General features: G+C 40.3%; 3 protein-coding genes across 3 annotated transcripts; 1 reads left to right on the top strand and 2 right to left on the bottom strand.

The window, feature by feature from the left end:
• Positions 1-3,997: 3,997 nt before the first annotated feature.
• EAE97_009824 (uncharacterized protein) lies at positions 3,998-12,583 on the bottom strand (the record flags this gene model as incomplete). Its single annotated transcript, XM_038880339.1, has 15 exons — positions 3,998-4,012; positions 4,069-4,321; positions 4,376-6,218; positions 6,268-6,944; positions 6,993-7,165; positions 7,217-7,303; positions 7,352-7,723; positions 7,771-8,058; positions 8,105-8,394; positions 8,451-8,610; positions 8,669-10,210; positions 10,332-10,452; positions 10,514-10,860; positions 10,909-12,456; positions 12,530-12,583. 15 exons carry the CDS (start codon positions 12,581-12,583, stop codon positions 3,998-4,000), a joined length of 7,770 nt encoding a protein of 2,589 aa, XP_038728706.1.
• Positions 12,584-13,953: 1,370 nt separating this feature from the next.
• EAE97_009823 (uncharacterized protein) lies at positions 13,954-17,041 on the bottom strand (the record flags this gene model as incomplete). The annotated part of the gene is made up of 4 exons (XM_038880338.1): positions 13,954-14,422; positions 14,472-16,713; positions 16,792-16,948; positions 17,012-17,041. 4 exons carry the CDS (start codon positions 17,039-17,041, stop codon positions 13,954-13,956), a joined length of 2,898 nt encoding a protein of 965 aa, XP_038728705.1.
• Positions 17,042-17,711: 670 nt separating this feature from the next.
• On the top strand, positions 17,712-20,931 carry EAE97_009822 (uncharacterized protein; the record flags this gene model as incomplete). Its single annotated transcript, XM_038880337.1, has 5 exons — positions 17,712-17,738; positions 17,854-18,780; positions 18,833-20,073; positions 20,122-20,461; positions 20,512-20,931. The coding sequence occupies 5 exons, from the start codon at positions 17,712-17,714 to the stop codon at positions 20,929-20,931; spliced, it is 2,955 nt and encodes a 984-aa protein (XP_038728704.1).
• Positions 20,932-21,858: the final 927 nt, after the last annotated feature.

Raw genomic sequence — 21,858 nt, 5'->3', positions numbered from 1 at the left:
ACATGATCATGGTGATGGTGATGTGATAAGAGACAAGTAGCCAGGACCAAAACTTGTAATTGTTGGAACTGTACATGTAGATTAATCCAAGTAATAGCATTGCATAACGAATCAGCACTTTCTCCAAAAATGATTTCTACACCGAGCTCCTAAGAAGTCGTTAACAATGCGACTAAAAATAAGTATCGGGTCTATACTTTTCCTCAAAGAGTATGCAAAACACCAACTTGACAGGAATGGCAACCTGATAAATAGTTTAAACGAAATCTTTCTAAATTTGAAATTCCTTCTGTTGTATTCTGATTTTAAGATTTTAAGATATTTTCCAATTATCATTTTTGAAGTACAAATAATTATCAAGTTGATGTCTTACATAAGATTTGAACAATCTTACAGACCCGAGGAAACTTGTTTCCTTCAGTCACATTGTTAGTATCACCATACATACATGATTCAAACTTTGAGATACAATGAACCATAGCACCATTGACTACATCATCAACTCCCATGGCTTTAGTCTCACCATACTCTCATTATGCTTGTTTAGTGACTCCAAGATGGCTTCTCGGGCGATGAGTTCGAAACATCGGTCATCTTCCATGTAAGTATTTCCAAGCCAGCAACCATCATTCATGGTCAACAGTCCCAGCATGGATGCGAAACTCCACTCTCGATCTCTCGCTCCGCTCAAGCTTGATCTGTACGTACAGTGCTGCTTGCTTCTGCTATCAAACTTTCGTTGTATCAATGCATTTCACTCCGACGAATTGCCGCAGACTTTAAAAGATCATGAATTTTCAGCTTCGTAATCACTTAACCACAAACTATCGTCATCAAAGTCCATAATACACCAAAACAAATAAGCTGCGCTTGCACCGCTTCGCGATCCTTAGTGGTGATATGCGTAACCGATATATGATGTATGAATAGTGTATACACCATGTAAACGTTTTTACATAGTGTACCGCTTGATCCCATGTTAACTTCATATAAAAAATTTTACATCGTGTATAACGTGTTTTATCACCGAGTGAATCATATCACCAAATGGATCACTCAATTTACATACAAAATTCGTCTGTGCATAACCGTACACTTTATTTATTTATTAATAGAATTTTTTAAAAATTTAATATATAAAATCTGATTAAAAGCTTATTATGAAAATCTAATTTTTTTTTCGAATATTTAAGTCAATATAAGAATTAATATAGAAATGGTTTTTTTTGTAACAAAAATCGTAATATTTTCGAATTTTTATTGAATTTAATAAAAAAATTTATATAAAAACTAAATTTCTAAAAAGCTGAATTATTATTATTATTTTAAATCTTTCAATTTTTAGAAATAATGATTGATTATTAAAATAAGAATATTTAAAAATAGTTAATTTTAGTGTATTTTCAAATGATTCATTCGGTGATATGATTCACTCGGTGATAAAACACGTTACACAATATATAAAAAATTTATCCGAAAATATAATGGACCAATAGAATCGATGTCTAAAATTAGAATTAGTTCCAATTCAAATTAAAAAATACTCGTCTGAACCTAATATTAGAGATATATATATATAACGTAGTTTAACACCGAGTGGCCTATATCACCAAGTAGCACACTTTCACCTCAATTCATACTTTCAAACTCATATTATTCAATAACAATTGAATCAATTAATTAAAATTATTAAGAATCTAATAATCTAGAATCTATTATATTATTTTAATAGATTCTTATATTATATCCTGTTTTTCCATATTTATTATAATATTGATTAGAAAATGTTTCTTTATTAGAATTCCTTTTTTTTTAAATATTTATTATATTGAATCTAAATATCAATCTTTTGTTAAAATAATATATTAAGAATTTCTTATTCAATAAATATTCTTTTTTAATATAATTGAGTTTTTTTTGTATATTAATATTTACTTAATATTTTATTTATTATTCGAAATATACAAATCTTTATATTTAAAAATATATTTTTATAAACTAATCTCTTTATGTTTTTAATTAGAATTAATATAATCTCAAATATAGATATAAAAAAGCTTAATTAATAATAAATTATTTGAGATTTAATTAATATTAATTAAGAAAAAGCTTCAATTAAATTACAAAGAATTTAAAAGATCTATTAATTTAAATCGAAAGAAAAAGAAGTAAATATACAAATCCGAATATTTAATTTTGAAAATATAATTTCAGAATTAAATAGAATTAAATTTATTTCTCAGAATCCTGATTTTATATTCTGAGAAGTAATTGATTTTTTATATATAGCTTTGAAAATTATAAAAAATTCAATTTTTGAAATATAATTGATATATACCTTAATAAATCTATTAATCTAAATATTATATAAATATTTCAGATTACTAAAATAGTTTATATTAAATAATTAAATTAAATAACTTGAATACAATAATAAATATATATACTTAATATTATTCTCTTTATAATATATTTAAAAAGCTTTTGATTTATGATTTTTATATCTATTTAATATCAATATTCGATATTTGCTTTTTCTTTGATTTTTAATATATTTATTAAAATATTTCAATTATTCTAAATCTATCTTATTGTTTGTTTATTTATTAGATATAGATTTAATAGCTTAATCTATAGGAAAATCGGTTTTAGTATATTAATTAGAAAGATAAACCTATTCTTGAATTATTAGAAATAAGAGTATAGTTTTATTTTCCCTATTATTATATATAATTGCTATAGCTTATTCCCTATTGTTTGATTGTATTATTTTGTTTTTATTATTTCATTTAATACTAATTATTATTATTTTAGGGTATATTATATTTATTATAAAGTTTATTTTATTGAAATTATAGAAATCATAGTCGAGAATACTGTATTTCATTTGTATATTTGAAATTAATTGAAACTACTTTTTAATAAACTTAGGATCTTTATAGAAAGCTCTTTGAAAGTTATAAATATAATTAAAACATATCTTTAATTTGATTCAATGTTTTATGAATTAATACACCTAAAACTTTCCAATATATTTCGCATTCCTTGATTCAAGAATATAATTCACTATATCTTCTATATTCTTTAATTTTAATAAAAATTCTCTTAAATTTATATCAAGTATATATTGAATAATCACTTTTTCTTTTAATTCTATAATCTTATAACTATTAACTCGAATTTCTATATAAAAAAGTAAATCTTTTATTCTATATTAAAGAATTATATAAGGGATATTATAGAATATAATAGCTTTTCGAATACTTAGTTTTTTATTTTTATAAATAAATTCGATAATAAGGAGTATACAAGCTTCTTGATTATTCGAATTCATTATAGATTATTGATAAAATATATATTGAAAAAGAAAGGTGTAAATTGAGGTAAAAGTGGGCCACTTAGTGATATGGGCCACTCGGTGTTAAACTACGTTATATTTATATTATATTATTATTATTCTTTTTTTAAATTTTTTATTCAAAGCAATATATACTACCGCTGTACTACAGGGAATATCAATTTGAATAAAAAAAATTATTATTTAAAATTCTATTCAATATTCATCAAAAAAATAATGAATTAATTCTAATGCTTAGTAAGCTTTTTCGGAACTTCAACGGAAGCATGTAAAAAGATTGACATCGTATAAAAGAAGTACATTATGTAGAGAATTTTACACTGTATATACACTATATAAATTCTCAACATGATGTATACAGCATATAAAATCTTTACATAATGTATACGCCATTTACTAGTTACGCATAGCTCCACTAAGGATATCTTCATGCTAGATTGTAGCCTAGAGCATGTACTTATATGAACAGGGTATCATTTATCCTAAAGCTAATGCTAAACAATTAAAGGAGCAGTTTTATCCTATCATAAGTCGTGGTTCATGCCTCGTTTCGCTTTCGTTATCAGCTACTAACTTGACTAATCATATAACCCCGCCCTCCTTCTCCTAAAACAGCGCCATTCCACCCATTCGATCTATTTATGCTATGATAAGCTGCAATTTGAAGTTAGTCTCAACGTTCCAGCAAGAAAATAAAGAATGGTGCATACCTCAATGAGCCTATCAGTCAGAGTAGTACATTCTCTGGCGACCTCATGATGGCCCTGGTACGTCGAATTCTTCCACAGCCCTCCAAAACCTATACTTCCCAATACTCTGTCTAGTACATCAGCATCTCTCATCGCGGCCGAGAATTGAGGATTAGAGGTAATGGTGCGTAGTAACTGATGTGCAGATTCGAGCGTTATCGAGTTTTGACAAGACATAAGAACGTCGTCTAATATGCTCGTGATTGGGCCAGCCCTTCTCATAGTTAGTAATAGTCTTGATTTAACAGAGCATAGAGAAATGACTTACAGTCGCAACATAACGTTTGACGATGATATGGCAAGTTTATTGAGCCATTGAAATGCACTGTTTTGTATGGTATCGTCTAAGTAGTGAAAGTCGACTAGTCCAATGGCGCAAGTAAGGAGCAACTCCCTCTCGTTGAGACCAGCAATTTGCATTATACTTTCCATATCTGGCTCTGCGTGTGGGGCACGATCTCCTTGTGTGGCAGTTGCTAGCCATAAGCTATGCCCTGCATCTTCTGGGTTAAGAGCTCGACCCAGGAGGAGACCAAGGTATGGCATGCAACTAACATCTTGCGGGAATGACATTCCTTCAGGTGCATTAGTGGTGGTCGTGTCGAGAAATGTTGAGATAACACGCATAGCAGTAGATCTTGTCAATGAATCTGTCATGCCTTTTACCATACAAGCAGAAACTGCAAAGTGGAAGTTTTCTGCGGTGAAATGGATTCCATATATCTCATCTAGTTGTATTGCTGCTTCATCAAGAGGCGCTCGGCCTAGCAACAATGTTTGAATCATGCGCCCGTTACCGAGTTCACCTGATGCTCCAATGTTGAGTAAGACGGCATTCAGAAACATTGCCGCGCAGTTGAAAAGTCCAATCGGAACCAATCTTACAAGGGATAACGCAAGCCAGAACAGTTGGGTTCCATAACGTGATGCCGATGGTAATTTATCCATCATTTTGGTCAGAGCTGTGACTATAGCAACCATCATTTCACTGTCACCGTCATCCATATATCGACCTATGCTACTTCTGAGTGCTACAAGCACTTGATAGAGTAGATCGTCATCAACATCTTCCCGAGCCAAGCAGCCCATAACAGTAAATGCTCTGGGTTGAATGGCTGGATTGCTTTGGAAAGCAGTGCTTGCAACCAAGCTCATCCATCTGGCACGCCATGCGTTTGACAGATCAACAGTCGGGGCTGCCACAATACTTATGTCGGAAAGTAGACTGGCAAGAGATTCTGTGGCTAACAATGCTGAAGGTCCCGAGTCTTGTGACGAAGGAAGAGATGCTCCGTCTCTTGATGCTATGCTAAATAGAGATTCTTGCCGTGGCTCCGATATTGAAGATAGCAAAATCTTCAGTTTAGCAAGTTTGCTTTCCTCTAACACAAATGTGGTACACATAGCATGTATAGTATTGACAAGCAAGCGATGGACGATTAATCTCAAATCGGACGAGCCTGTGTTAGCTAGCATGGTGACAAGATGGAAGACTTCAGGGAGATAAAGTTGAGACTGGACACCGCTGTCGAAAGAAACAGACAATGAAAGTCTTAAGAGAACACAAATTTCGCCCCAAACGGTATTTTCGTGAAGATGCCTTGTCGGTCTGAGCGAAGTACGATTGAGAGCCTTGCGAAGCCTTGATATTAGTTTGCCCCGAATCGTGACTGTACCAAGCGACGCAAGAATAGAACCAAGAATTTCGGTCCGCTCATCATCGATGCCGAAATTGAGAGCTGGCTTAAGAATTTCCTCCAAGAAAATATCAATATAAACTTCATCCTTGCAGATTATGGGCCAGATACTCTGTTCCAGAGTAGTGCTAAGAACAACATCAGATATTGCGACTTCAATAAGCTTCCTGAAAATCACTGCGACTTTGTCTCTTCCTTTATCACTATCTGGTTCATTAGGTATTAGGTGGGTCCTTAGACTTGGTAGCCAGGGTGCCATATATGCCAAGCTCAAGGGCCTTTGCGAGTACGGAAAACTTTCCCATCCAACGAAAAATTCGTTGAGAAAGTCACCAGTAAGCTGAGGCTCGGAGCGTGCCAATTGTGCACTAATTTCAATAATAAATTGAGATGGGTTCAAAGGAACACATAATTCTGAGATTTGTCAGCAAGGATCCAGATTTATGGAAGCAGTAACTCATACCTTTTGTGCTCATGAATTTGGAATCGGCTGCGAACTTAAAGGCTCGACAAAGAGCACACAATAAATTGTATGCTGCAAGACGTAGCACCGCGTCAGGACTCGCCATATTAGTCAGAGCAATGTTGAGAAGTGTCCCTGGTACGTCTTGCGGTCTGACCAGTCGTTCAAACGATTTCAAGGTTCTCAGCTCTTTTCCATGTCTATTCTTAGCACTGCGAATGGATTGTAGAATATCACCCTTTCTTGGACTTGTGAAATACATCACAATCTTGCCGTTGTCAGTCCTTAAACCGAATGCAGAATCATCTTCGGTCTGTATCGAAGTAGGTGCCTCGTCGACCTCTGATAAGCGGAAGATATCATTGACTGTAGCATGTAGTCTAAGTCCTGGTACAACTTCTTGTTTCTTCGTTGTTGTCACTTGGACGAATTGACTACCAATCTTGATTATCACCTCAACCTTACCTTTTGTTTTCGATAGTCTTATGATCGGTTGGAAGACGTATCTCGTGTCTGTGACAACGCTAATTGTCTCTTTTGGCAAGTGGAGCTGCGTGAGATGGAAGTGAGACTGTAAGTCTTGAAGACTACCAATCAAGTGGTAATCAACGTTCTTCGGGTGGAACGCACTGTTCTCACTCTTTGCAGATAGTCGAAGGATGCGCCGGAAACATTTCCTACGCTTGTATTAGTTCGGCTCCTCTCAGGTCCTACTCAATACTCACCTAAATGCACTATTCATGTTGTAGACATATACTCTAGACAGCTGTTTCGAGAGCTCTGTCGGTGTAAGGAGATCAAGTTTCCGAAAGAGAGCATCTGCAGGCTCATTCTGACCATTATAGCAAGTCGCATCAATCAAAATACCAAATGGCTTATGCCACATACGGCTTGCAATCTGCGATATTCAGCAAACAACGTCGTTCAGAATTAACGGGGTTTTACAAACCTTCAAGTAGACATATAACAACAGGTCATAGTCTGTTCCGTCTGTATCGATATTGCGAAGTATAATACAAATCATCGATAACCCATCCTTTTCATGTTAACGCATGGCGCATTCAACACGATAATGGTTACATACCTTGCTTTCGCCTCCATCATATACAGCTCTATTTGATACTACAGCCTCCGAGCTTCGGCCTGCGTTTCTAAGCATGAAATGTTGAAAGCGCGAATATGAAGGCGGTGTATTATGTGAGATTGCTGGTCTATTCCAAGATACGTCCATTGGCGGTGGTCCGAGGTTAGATATCAGTGTTCGGAGGGCATCCAGAACTGGAGTATGACTTTTAGTGCCGTCGATTGGAGATCTAAGAGAGAGTTGCCGTTCCCGTAGAACAAGCTTTTGTCGAACGTGGTCCCAGTGATCATACAAAAATCTATGTAGGGCAACGCAGGAGCCAAAATCAAACGACTCAGATTCCGCAAGTGTTTCTCTTACATTGGGAGGCGCCTTTAGCTGTTAGCTTATTGTTTTCTACCTATTATAAAGGGACATACTGAGATTTCCCGTAAAAATGTCGTTACGCGATATATATTTTGTGTCAAGAAGTCGTTTAGAGGGTACATGTATGGCTCTTTTGCCCCGAAAAGAACGTTGTTTGCCAAATTTTGAACTACTTTAGCAATAAGAAGAAGTCCTCGGCGCATCTCTTTTGATGGCGGGGATGCAATAAGTCCTTCTGCATCAGGAGCGACAATCGCTGGACAGAAAAATCGCAGGAATATAAAAGCACCAACAGCGGTGAATTTGGCATCGGGAAACCTTCTCATCACACAGGAAGATATCTAAACAATATCAGTAGTGCAACAATAGCGAATTCGATTAGCTTACAATATTGCAGATCTTTCGAAAAGACACTGGAATGCGGGATGCAGAATTGCATATATCATCGATAAAGACTTTTGTCACTACACGAAGTTGAAGCGCATTTTTTTGCAACTCTTCGGGGGATGTTGTTCTGGCAGGATCAAGTTCAAGATCCAAGTCTTTTGAAGTGAGAACAAGGCGCTCCAGGACTTTTTGCAGTGTTGCTTTTATATACGCAGCTCCCTTCCATTTGGCATAAACAGAGAGCAGCTTAGTAGCAACACAATTTCTTCTGAGGAGTTCAGCCTCATTTTCTAAAATAAAAAAATTAGCATGCAAGCAGAGGTTTTATATGCATGGCAGAACTTGCCGGTCTCTTCGACCTCATGCTCAATGAGGGCCTCAAGCAAGGCAAAGCCCATACCCCGGGAGTCAAAAATATTAAGAAGTGAGATGGTCATCTCGTCGACTTCCGTACTTGGGCAGGCATCGCAAAGTGCAATTGTAAGAGTCATATCATTGACAAGTAACTGTTAATGGCTATCTTTAGTAAAGGGTCGATTGAACAGGATAAATCTTAACACTGACCTCGAGCAGTTCATCGTACTTTTGATTTACCGCTGCATCGGACAAATTATTAAATTCGGTACCCTGTATCAAAATGTTGCAAAGAACTTTGACGAAAGCTGTTCTAACTTCAATATCTTCATGATAACCAATACCTAAGGAATGTTTGAGGCCAACATCAATATTCGCACTCAAAAGGTTAGAGAGCGCGGAAATCGCAAGCTCCGGGCTGCTCATAGAATCATCGCTCACAGTTGATGTAAGTCGCACCTCGTTCCTACCTATCTCAACCGTTTCGTAATTGAGAAGAGATAGAAACCTATTGAAATAAGTATGGAACATCTGTGATTTTAAATCGCTTGTATCTGCATCGGACTGGCCTTCCGCCGGTTGTAGAGGGAGACGATATGTCAATTCCGCTAATGCCTTCAAAGAGGCTCGATCAAGGTCCTTCTGCAGACGGAACAGTTCATCAAGACGAGTACCTACCAAATGAACACCAGTGTCGGCATTTGGAGTTCCTGGGCGCGCAATCCATCCGAAAATCACCTCTAAAAGCTGATTGCGGATACGCACATCGTGTCTCAAATTCAAGAGCTCTTTCTTTTGTGTGAGAGTCTCACATAATTGACAAATCTTAATTTTAACCCTTAACGCGCTTGCCCCATCTGCTGAACTGTTCAAAAATTTCGCGAAATTGAGTGCCAAAGCACCAATATCAACCGACATGCCTGTACCCAATTCAGCTGGGCTTCCAAGCTTCTCAACAATACTTTTGAGTAGTGCTGCCGCCTGTTCTGCGAAGATGATCCGAGAGTCGACAGGAATCGCGTTGCTTCGTGGACTATCAAACAAAATATCAAGCTCTGTTTGGAGGGCTTCAAATAGAGGCATATGTAGTGCTTTGGCAAGATCACTCGAGAGGGCATCTCTAGTACCTTCTCGTATCCTAATGTTGTTGCTAGCCAACAGTTGGACACTCTGCCGCATATATCGACTAAGTAAAGTCTCATCATCGTAGCTTTCGGCAGGAACCTTATCGATCCATCGCAAACCAGCAAGTACTTGGTCATCCGAGGAAGAGAGTAGAGATTGGCCCACGACGCAAATGCCACCAAGAGAGGCCAGAAATCCAGAACAATTGCGCCACTCTCCCAAAGACCTTTCATCAACAATTTCAGGCCGCGCAATAAGTTGCTTGGATAATCTAACCCATCGATCAAAGATAGTCTCCCATGCGTTAATGATACCAGCTGTAGGGTATTGCATTCGGCGTAAACAACCCCTCGCTCGCTTCTGGAAAGCAACTATACCTGTAAATCTAAAGTCTTTCGAAGCGAGCTCTTGGTACACCTCCATGTTACGCGCGCTTGCTAGGGAATGCTTTGTGAAGTCTGGCGCGGATTCAACGAGACGAATCTCTTCTGCAAATAAGCAGACACTTGACGCAACTAGCTGGCAAATTGCGATGTCGGGCGAGCAAACCGTGACTAAGAAGGTTGTCTCCATCATAGAGTATGCTGCTAATCGCTCTGAAATATCTTCCTCCAACTCGGTTAAGTCCTATAACACGTGAGAAATTGCATTCGAAGATTGCCTTTCACTGCGCGACTGATCGCACAACCATTCGATGAGCTGACTGTTCGAGTGAGATGCATTTGAGAACTATATGAATGTTACTTACTTTGATCTTTTTCAGGAGATCGAGTCTTGCTTGCAAATAACTATGTACAAAACTAAGAGCGTTGTGTTCGTCAACAGTCTGGTTTATAATTTTGCTTGATATTGAACTAAGTATAATGGAGCTAGATAAAAATGCGTCAGCTGCTTGGGTAGTGGGGATGGTGATCGGAGCTCAAAACTTACGTTGATTCCCAAAAGTTAAACTTTGCGGTATTCGAGAATTTGTAGTCCTTTCTTCGCCATGCAGACATCGTTGCTTCAGTCAATGATGACCGACAGACCTCACTAGTTAGGAGTCTGATTTTCTCGTCCTCGGAGGTCAAAAAGGCCATAAGAGCAGCATATACGTCCTCGAAAGCGGCGTCATTATTGTGTGAGGCTAGATCCATGCCGATGAACAAAGCCATTGGGTACACATCCAGGAATACTAGCATGCTGTACACCAACTCCCCCGACGATGAGAATTTCGTTTGTCTATTCATAGTCACATGTTCGATTGGATAAGAGTCTCTGAATCTCAATGTTGTCCCCTTCTTGAGAATTAGCAATGCATCTTGAAATTTATGAAAACACCATACCTTCATGTAAGTGCGAATGAATTCAGACAGTTTAACATATAATGGGTGATAATCACTAGCATTAGACTGCTTGGCGAAATGCGTACATGCTCTTATTACAGCGAGTTTAAAATCTGGAGAAGTATTGGGGGCAAGACAGAAAGGCGCGAGGCTATCAATGCAAGTTCTAAAGTTTAGATGCGCCAAACTGACAAATGCTGCGGTCATCAAACCAGAGTCTATACTTGTATTTTCTGCACCCACGGTATATCTCCTGAATACTGCTTCACGCACTTCTTCCTGGACATCTAAGGCATAGCTCAGAAGTGCCGAATCACTATCGAGCGGAAAGTGTCTTGCGACTCGCAAAACGGAGGTCAAACAATAAATAGCTGCTTCATTTCTGTTTCTCAAAGTCTTCCTCAGCATCTCCAAAAACGATACCTTCTTGGAGATACTGCTACTTTTAATATCTCTCATATTGCTGGCGACTTCAAAGACGTCTGGCAGAAGAAATAACAAAGATGTCTGAAATGGAAATAATAATGTTTTTCGTCTTCCCGCATCTATCATTGTGTTGGTCATATCAAAGAGGGTTTCCGCCCCACCGTCGAGCCTTTTGTGCATTGTGTGTAGTTGGATGAACTCCTCGGGGTTTCGTTCCAGCCATCGGGTGATTAATAGAGGCACGACTATTGCCACAATAGTCTGAAAAGCCTTTCGTAGGTGCAGGAAGCTGCCACACAACTCTTGTATGACAACCCCCAGTTTTCGACTATCAACCCAAAACGACGGAATTAAGCGTACAGTAACGAGCGCCTCATCATCGACTACAGCACCATTCTGTGCTTGGTTTCCATTTGAAGACTGGGCCGCCAGCAGACCACGGAGAGAACCCCTCAAATACTCCAGAGTCCGGGGCCAATTCGAAAAGGAAACAAACTCCACAACTTTCCTTATGCATGCCTCTGTGGATTCGGAATGTTCCTGTATCAATATTGCAGCCTCCGTTGTATTCTGTTGACCATTTGTACCATTCAAAAGATCCAAGCTTGGGGATTGAGCAGCAGGAGAGGTCCCAATGACATCGTCTAGAATGTTGAATGCCGGAAGTACATAGCCGTCCGGTATAGGATTCGAGAACAATTTTATCACATCTATTATTCTTTTGGCCAAATCATCGTCCAAAGCCTCCGGAGGATTATCACGCGCCAAAAGTTTGTTCCTAGATGCCCTTCGACCTTCGGGTTTTATGCTATCGTTTGATCTGAAACCTTGAGAGGGCGCATTTTCTCGGTCGCTACTATTTTCTGAAGAATTGATGCTCTCCCAGTGCGTTGTGCAGCACTCCGCCAATAGCTCTAGTACGTAGAATTCTGAGTGTAAAACATGCAATGGATGCGCCGATATCGTCTTATACGGCCTCGCAAGATCTTCCAGCAGTTGCACAAGAGCTTCGGCGACAACGGCTATAGATGGTTTACTGATATCGACGAGGGTCGTGCGACTCAAAAGGGCAATCTCATCGCGATTGAGATGGTGTGCATCGGCGCCAGTTTTGTGTGGGAGCTGTATTTAAACAAGCAATTAGTTAGCTGATTTGCGACACGTAGAGGAATGCGACTCCGAGTTGGAATTATACTTTTGTAATCAACCTCTCCACCAAAGTAATGACTAGACTTGAGTTATCACTCATGACTTTCTTCGCGGACGGCGTTGGCAACTAGCCAGACTACTCAGTGATTGTCCGACATACGCTTGGAAGCATGTGCGTTCGTCGTTCTTCGTAGGGGCTTATTGAAGCTGTGGGCTTTAGAATCTGTTTACTATCTTGTCTAGAACTGAGGAAGAGAAGCAATTTCGCTGCAATTTAACTGTAGCACCACGGGCATGACACTTATTAATGTGAGGATTTAAGAATTCAGAGGGTCGGAAATATTAGGTGTACCTGAAGTAGCTTGAACTTTACTTAGTTGTAGATTTTGGGGGTTGCTTGGAACTCGCACCTCACACACGTGTAGTCATGGATAAACAAGTTCGCTGTGGAGAAGAAAGTATTGGGGGATGGGATGGGACTTTTTTTTTCCGGTTTGGTCTCGGCAACTGAGGTTCAGCAACAAATACGTAGAGAGGGTGAGTGTGCCTACCTACTATCGGCGTACATAGGTGACAGGTATGTGAAGGCTAAATCATATTCATTCAATGCATCGTTGTTGTTGTTTGATGTTTGGTAACTTTGTTGTTATTGTACTCTACGAGTTGACAATACAAGTGAACGCCTACCTAGGAAGGCCAAATGCACAGGAGCGGGAATTTTATCTACTACTATCATCGTTCCATGCTTCCGCTATTTATCCTTAAAGAAATGACTTGCATACCCTCGTTTCATAATGTTTGTTACATTAACATGAGACAAAATTGAAATTTCAGGAACATGTCAACATGCCATCGAGTTTTGGCTACCTACAGCCTACCTACATGCATATGTGGCCATGAAAGTGCACCAAATGCTCATCTTACATTGCTTGGGCTGATTAGATTTGTCCCTTTGATTCCTGACGACCAAGTCCCATTTGTAGAATTCATTGATACACACAATTCTAGATAATACACGGCACATTTTAGTCATGGCACCATTACTAATATTTGGTAACAGTGGCAGAGTCACGCCATTGGGTTTTCACTGATAATTCTAGATATTTTCAAAGGTAGGACATTAACATTTTGATAGAGTTTTTGACTTGAGATCCAGAAACGCCCAATTATTTTCTAGGTAATGTCATGTCGTCCCAATTCTTTGCGCCCTATGGATGATACAAGCCTATAATATTAGACATGCATGAGGTCAGATCAACATATCTCTTTTCCCGTCTCATTCTTCCCCCTCTCGATTTCTTCTAATTCTTTAAATTTCTGCTCAATTACCTCCTTACTCCTGTTGGTCCTTTTGAGCTCTCTTGATTTCGATGTAGCAAGTTTGGCCTCTGGATCAATATCATCGTATTGTACATAGAAAAAAAACATCTTTTAATGGTAGATCAGCGAAAATTATTGAAGTAACCTGATTTAACGTCTTCCACCATAATTGTTGTAATTGTTATAACCTCCGTATCCGGGGGGAGGTGGTGGTGGATATGCACCATATGAGCCTGGTGGTGGTGGTGGAGGTCCACGAGCAAACCCTCCAGCTCCGGGTGGAGGTGGCTGCCAACCTGGTGGAGGAGGCGGTTGACTGTAGTTATTATAATTGTTTTGAGAACCATAAGATTGGTTGTTATATCTAGGTGCTGTCGTTCCTGGACCATTGTAACGATTGCCATTGCCGCGATTGTTGTTACCAGAACCATAGTTGAATTGGTTGCGACCTCTTCCATCACCTTGTAACGGCACTCCACCGTGATTTCGACCTGATCTGGATGCCCTGCTTTTTGTCATTTCGATGTCGCTCTGATTGAGTGCTGGTTTGCCGAAATCCACTCCTACTAATAACATAGACTTGTGATTATGGTTAGACTTGGGCATCTCATAATGTACACTAGATAAATTGTAAGCGAGGTACTATTGAAGAGTTGAAGTATAATTACCGTATTGATCGATCTTCATCGAGGCTTGGCATTGCATCACTGTCCAATGGGAACGCCAAAGAGCTGTATGGAAGGTAGTCCTCGTTCTTCTCGATCCGTCCTGTTAACCCTTCACTGACCTTGGGGTTCAATTTCATATAGGGTGCATCCTGTTTCTTTGAGTAGAATTTGCTGGTGATTTCATCATAAAGATCATGATGAGCTTCTGAGACCAGGAGAACATCTTTTCCAAGGCCGTTGCGAGCTGAAACTTCCGCAGGTAACGTGGGATACACCTTAGCCATTGCATCGAGCAATCGCTCCGAATCAATAAATGGTAATAGAGCAACGCCTTGCCAAGCGAATTTCTTACCGTTCAAGTCAACTACAAAGTCTTCGGGATAGAAATCGATGATCTCGCTATCTTCATTGGTCATTAGATGATGAAATTGCTCCGGAATAGCTTGTCTTGAAGCGGCTGGAAGGACTCCCATAAGTTGTTCAAACGGTCTGAAAATCCTTCCTTTCTGGAAATCGATTTTCATATCCTTAAGATTGGCAAAATCTGCGGCAAAAGGAGCATAATGATAAGGGTAATACCAATCCCAAGATGGACATCCTTGGAAGTAGTATAGCAAAACCCAGGCCAGTCCTTCAACATAGGCTCTGCCAACCTCATGACGAAACTCGATGTCCTTAGGATCTCTGTTGAACTTCTGCTCATAATATCTATCAGCGTATCCATCTTCCCATAGCCTGACGGTGTCAGGAGGAAGGTCGTCTCCTGGTGTTGTTGGGGTTCCCGGTGTCCCAGGAGTGGGTGTGTTGCGTCCTGGCGTGCTACTGTCATCATCCTCAATGAGCTCTGCTTTGCGTTTTCCCAGTGCCGTCGCTGGTGATTCCGCCGACGGATCATCGGCTTTAGGCTCACCGTTATTATCAGCTGACTTGCCATTCATCATTTCCTTCAGGGCTGCAGCCGCGCTTTTGTTAGCGATACTAGCCTTGTAAGCTGCACCTCGGTTCATCACCATATCATGGGTCATAGCCTTGGCTTCCTTGTTGGCCGTGCCTGGAGTGAACAGTGGCAAGCCGGTCGGAGCAGCTCCACCAGGAGGCTGTCTACCGTTGGATGGCGAATCCTGTGGACCACCGTTATTTCCACGACCACGAGCATTTCGCTCATTGTTGAGCTTGCGCTTCTTTTGGAAGTTCTCTTCATTCCTTCTTCTTTTCCTGAAGATGGCATCCTCTTGCTTAGCCAATCCATCGAGGATGAATTGAGCCCTTTCGAGGTCTACATGGCCATCTTTAGTCAGATAACCACCCATGTACGGAATGTTATCACGCCAGATGGCAATCAGAGTATTGATACCGTCCTCTCGAATTTCGAGACTGGGAAGATGAGGTAAGAAATCATTGCCGACAAAGAAACACATAAAAACCCAGTCGTCTAGAGCTCTTTCAAGATCGAATCTGAAAGGTTGGCTAGGAACATACATCTCTGCAGCTAGGTATTCTCGAAGAACTGAGACATGGAGCCAAATAAATGGTTTGAGAGTAGGGGCGCTAGCCTTTTCATCAAACTCACCATCCTTTATTTTGTACATGCCTTTGCATTCTCGGGCTTCATGCCCATGTTGGCCGCACAATTTACAGGTCCTTGGTTTTCCATCATTGAAGAAAACATCTTCTCTCAATATACGAAAATGAGGTTCATGTGTTGCAAGACCCAACATGATCAAGTCGGCATCTAATCCATACATGACATGACGGGTATTAGGATCATGATCAGGAGAAGATCTTTGGGATCGAACAAATTCCATGATTTTGTGTTCACCCTCTCCTGGGACGGTAGAATCTGAGATGATGACTTTCATCTTTGCCCAAGCGGGGTCAGTGTTGAGTTTGTATGCAATCCAATATCTGAGACTAAGGGCCAAAATGTCCATGAATGGAGTTCCCGGTGTAATTTCGTTGGAATCCCAAGCCTTCTTGATTTCCGCATCTTCAATATGGCTACCTTGGGACTTCAACATCTTGAGCAACTCTGCCTTATCTTCAGCCTTCTCTTTCGCCTCTTGCGCTGAACGAAATCGGCGAGAGCGTTGTTGATTCATCTTGGCACGTGGCGCTACTCCGTCAATAGCAATCATCAAGAGTTTCCTGGGTCGCACCATGTTAACTACTCGATCCGTGTACTTGAAGATTTCCAACATCATTTCCTCCTCATCCTTGGGTGGGGGGCGATCCTCCGGATGACCTGAAGATTAAGTATTAGCATAAGTCAGAATGGCAAAATTGGTCTTGTCGACGATCTGGTGTATGGAAATGAACATACTACAAGGGTGGACGATTCCGTTCATGTCCAAATAAAGGTTGTCGCATTCCTCTCCGTTAGGATTTGGTCCCCTGATATCGATAGGGATGATTTGTCCATCAATTTCGCGTGGTTGCTCTTCAATGACAGGCGATACAATCTTGGGATATTGCTTTGTCTAGAAATCAAACAATATTATTAGCAAATCAAGAAACGATGAAGTGTGAGAATCAAAACTTACCAGCCATCTAAACAGTGCTGGAACACCCATTGCGAAAGGATGATCTACGATTTATTTGAAGGTGATAAGTGATAAAATAAGAGAAAAGTCTTCAAAATAGGTACAGAGCTGGTATAGGTTCGAGATTGCCTTGCGCTAGTCCAATCTACTTATCAGATTATCGAAATGTCGCGAAGAATAAATCGCGAGACTTTTCTTAGGCGGATGCGCCTTCAAAAGTATGAAAGTTTTGAATATCACGGCGATGCGCAAAATGATATATTCAGAGAACCGTGGCACAACTGTATATGTGAAGTTGAAAGAAATAGAAATAGAACATTGAAAAGATGCTGCAGCTGCAATTCATTGTATGTTAGCTTCGGACTTCGGTTGGGACCACCAGTGGACAGGCTCTAGGCAAACTAGGGACGGAATGTTTTTCGGTTTACCGACGCTAGAGGCTCAATTGCGCTAGTCTACATTTGCATGTATGTCTGGAGAAGCTCCCAAATGAGATTTAATCCAGCAAACTCCAAATTTCGAACACACATACTCCTTGTGGCGGATTCAATATGCAAAAAAGGTGACATTATGCCACTGCCTTTCAAACTTGCAAACCATTTATCCATATTCAATGTACAAATAGAAGTCAGAAAATCATAACGAAGAAGGGGGGAACTTGGGTACGACCAAGAACACCTTTCATATCCTATTTTGGGAAATGTCGAAAGTTGGGGAGACGATTTCCGTAAGTATGGTCACATTTATATCTGCATTTACATTTACATTTCCACTATCTACTCAGAGCCCCCTGGTGTTTTACTCACGTATTGCACTACCGAAACTAACACAAAATTGACTAGGTCTACGCTTCTCGACTTACTTCCTCTACCCTTCTAGAAGATCGGCGAGCAGCATGTTTAGGCCTTCGCAGTTTTGCAAAAGATTATCCTGCTTCTGTGGCCTCTGAGGCCCTACGAGGACTAATTACAAGTTTGCGCAAAGATGGGGAAGATGTTGATTCCATCAAAGTGGTCCTTGAGACCCTTCTATTCCTCTTTAACCCGAACCAAAACAGCGCTGAAGCATCGGAGGAGCTTGCATATTTCATAGCTGATGAATTTACCACACGGCAAGATAATATAACATTACTGTTGGATTTTCTGGATACCAATGATTTCTATTCGCGTCTATACTCACTACAACTCCTGTCGCTAATTTTATCATCCCGGGCCGAGAGGACTGAAGAATGTATATTTACGGCTCCTTTGGGTATATCCAGATTAGTGGCGGTATTAGATGATCGGAGGGAGGCAATAAGAAATGAAGGACTCTCCTTGTTGACCTATTTGACGCCAAGTTCCTCAGAATTGCAGAAACTAGTCGCTTTTGAAAATGCTTTCGATCGCATATTCAACATAATAAAGCTCGAGGGCTCCCTTCAGGATGGTGATAGAATAGTAGAAGACTGCCTGATCCTTCTCGCAAATCTTTTAAGGCTTAACGTTTCTAATCAGTCTTTCTTCCGAGAGACAGGTTGCGTTGCTAAATTATCAAAATTATTGAACGATGCATTGGGTGCCGAAAATGAAGCTGAGGAGGTGGCTGAATGGGCTAAAGTTCAACGGAATAGAAACATATATGCTCTACTTGCAGTTTTACGATTGTTTCTAATTACTGGAGGGGTGGGAACTCAAGCAAATCAGGTGTCTTTTGCGCAGCACGGTATTCTCAATCAAGTGTTGCAATTAGCATTCAGTCGATCCACAGAAGTTCAAATAAAAGCTGAGGTATGCAATCCATGTCCACAAAAAAATGCTTGTATATTGATTCAACGTATAGGCTCTCTCAACCTGTGCGGATATGATTCGAGGTAACGCAGCTCTTCAAGAGAACTTTGCTCAACAACAAGTTACCTCGGTGCTTGATGAGCCTCTAGCTGATAGCAATGGGCAAACACAACACAACGCCATTCCAATGGTTTACGTCATTGATGGCTTACTTGATTTGACATTAAGCGTACCTACATTATCAGCTTTTGATTCGCGTGCTGCTGCTTGTGAATGTATCAAGGCTTATTTTTACAATCACCCAGCCATCCGCAAACATTTCCTCCGCCGAGCAATAGATGGTCATGTTTCTGGGGCCGACGAGACAGCAAATGTATTAACGACACTTCTTCAACCTCTAGGCAGTCATATATCGAGCGATCCATACCGTTACTGGTTTGCATCGGTTCTTCTGTTCCACTTGATATTCGAAGACGCTGAGGCGAAGAGTATGGCGATGGGCGTTGCTGAGGGTGATGCTGAAAATGGAGAGGAAGTAATAACTTGTATACAATCTATCACTGCCAATCTAATTCTTGGCGTTCACAAAGCTGTGGATGAGCGCGTCCTGGTTGCGTATCTCATGCTTCTTTGTGGGTGGCTTTTCGAAGATCCAGATGCTGTGAATGACTTCCTGGGCGAAGGTAGCAACATTCAAAGTCTGATTCAAGCTACTCTGCATACAGGCGGCGACGGCGTGATGGTTCAAGGACTCTGTGCTGCTCTGCTTGGAATTGTCTATGAGTTCTCAACCAAAGATTCCCCAGTACCCCGGGCAACCATCCATCCGATTCTTGGCTCAAAATTAGGAAGAGAACAATACACAGATCGACTTACAAAACTCAGAGCTCACCCGTTACTGCGAGACTTTGAAGTTCTTCCCCAAAAGCTCAGCTCTGCAGCACCAGGAAGCTTACCTGATGTATTTTTTGACAAATCATTCGTGGATTTCATGAAAGACAATTTCAGTCGTTTATTACGTGCAATCGACCGAGACCCTGGGTTTGAAATTGCAATCATTGCGAATGGTGTTCAAAAGGGTATTTCTCGAGAGATGGTAGACAATTTGAGGTCTGAGCTAGACGAGAAGTCCAAGGCTTTGTTAGAGGCGGAGGAAGAATTGGTGGTTCTGGGAGGACAGTTAGGACAGGAGCAGGCCGATCATCGAAGGACTAAGGAGACCGCATTAGTGGAACATTCGAGAATTAAGAATGTCAACGAGGCTCTCCAGCGACACCATGAAGAAGATTTAAGGTATGTATAATTCGCGCCAGGTAAACTTCAAGGGCTAACGAGCAGAAGGAAATTGCGTGTAGAGCATGACCGAACGAATCAAGATCATCAACGGCAGATAAAAGAAGTCAAAAAGGCAGCGGAAGCTGACATTGCCCGTATTCGAACAGAAAGCGATCGGATAAAACAAGATCATCAGAAACAACTAGAACAAGCTCAAAAGGCTGCGGAAGCTAAGACTGAGAATTTACGGGCTGAGAATGAGCGGGTAGTCCAAGATTATCAGAGACAGCTGGAACATGTTCAAAAGACAGCTGAGGCTAACTCTGAACGTGTGCGGCGAAGGGCGGACGCGGAAATAGCTGATCTTCAGAGTAAGATTGAACGATTAGAATCTGATCTTACAAAGGTATGCTTTTCGTCTATCCTAATGGTTAACGGTTCACTAATATGGTACAGGCGAACAACGATCACGTTCAAGATCTGCAAACTGCGCATGATGAATACGCAGCAAACAAGGCCGAACAAGAGGCACGCTTGCAGCGTGCAGAAGAGAAAATTAAGGCAATGGAGGAGCAAGTCAGCACCGCTCAAAACGACGCTGCTAAAGCAGAGGAGACATTGAAGGCAATGGAGGAACAAGCCAGTACTACTCGAGACAAGATTGCCAAAGTGGAAGCAAATCTGCAGGACAAAGAGACCGCAAGACAGGCTGCTCAAAGCGAACTTGATGATCTACTGATGGTTTTCGGCGACATGGAGGAGAAGGTGACAAAGTATAAGGAACGTTTAAAGGCCCTTGGTGAGAACGTATCCGACGATGAGGACGAGGACGATGACGATGATGATGAAGACGAAGAAGAGTCAGGTGTGGATTAAACCAAAACTTTGTCACATTTGAGATGCATCGGGTATTTCAATGGCGCGCATGCATATCAAACTACCTTCAGAAAAGGCAGACCATTTAACATTGAGAGATTTGCAAATCTGAAGATTATTGGAGGTATCGTATGATAGGAGAAACAACCGCAAAACTCGGTTATCCATTGAACCCCTTTCACTACCAATTTTAGGGCTTCAATGCTAGAACTAAAGTTTGAAAATAAATGACCAACACCAAATACTCGATGTACGTATTTTATGCTCCAGTGCAAGAAACTTTGCACCATGGTTTTCTAAACATGAAGAGTGAGTTTAATCGGATCGTCACAGGCAAAATCCATGCAGTCGCTTCACTCTAGTCTTCTCTCGATTTATTGATACCTCTGCGGTCAAAACGCAGGATTTGAACACTCTCGAACAGAGCTCTCCTCTTCGAAACATGTAGCGCGGGATGATAGTATTGACAATATAATGTTCTCGTGACCAAAATCTAAGAAATCTTACCATGCATCATGATGCCAATTACCTATCTCATTTCAAAGTTCCTAATGATTTCGTTGTAGATTATTTACTCTGACGAGTACCCTAGACTTGATGTGATCGTGGCATCTCTTCACACCAGTACTTACGATGCTGGTAATGATGTCCAATAAGTGCTCCACCGATCAAAGTTCCAAGGCCAGTGACATGACTAGGTAGAGCAAAAGCACTCAAATTATAAATGTAATCTTTTTTAATCGTAAAGTATACACCTAAGAAGAGATTCAAGGCTATGAAGATGATAATTACGAATGTAATACAAACGCAACCTCATTACGTATATACCCAATTGACGTATGTTCTCTCTTGTAAAATAGAAAGATGTGCATGTGAATCGGCTCTCGTGGTGTCTGCCTCGAGTCCTGGACAGAGAATCCTTCGAAT

The sequence above is a fragment of the Botrytis byssoidea genome (assembly GCF_014898295.1).
Source record: "Botrytis byssoidea strain MUCL 94 chromosome Unknown BBYS_024, whole genome shotgun sequence".
In the NCBI taxonomy this organism is placed as follows: domain Eukaryota; kingdom Fungi; phylum Ascomycota; class Leotiomycetes; order Helotiales; family Sclerotiniaceae; genus Botrytis; species Botrytis byssoidea.
The sequence above is the reverse complement of the archived record's forward strand: the minus strand, read 5'-3'. Positions and strand labels throughout refer to the sequence as shown.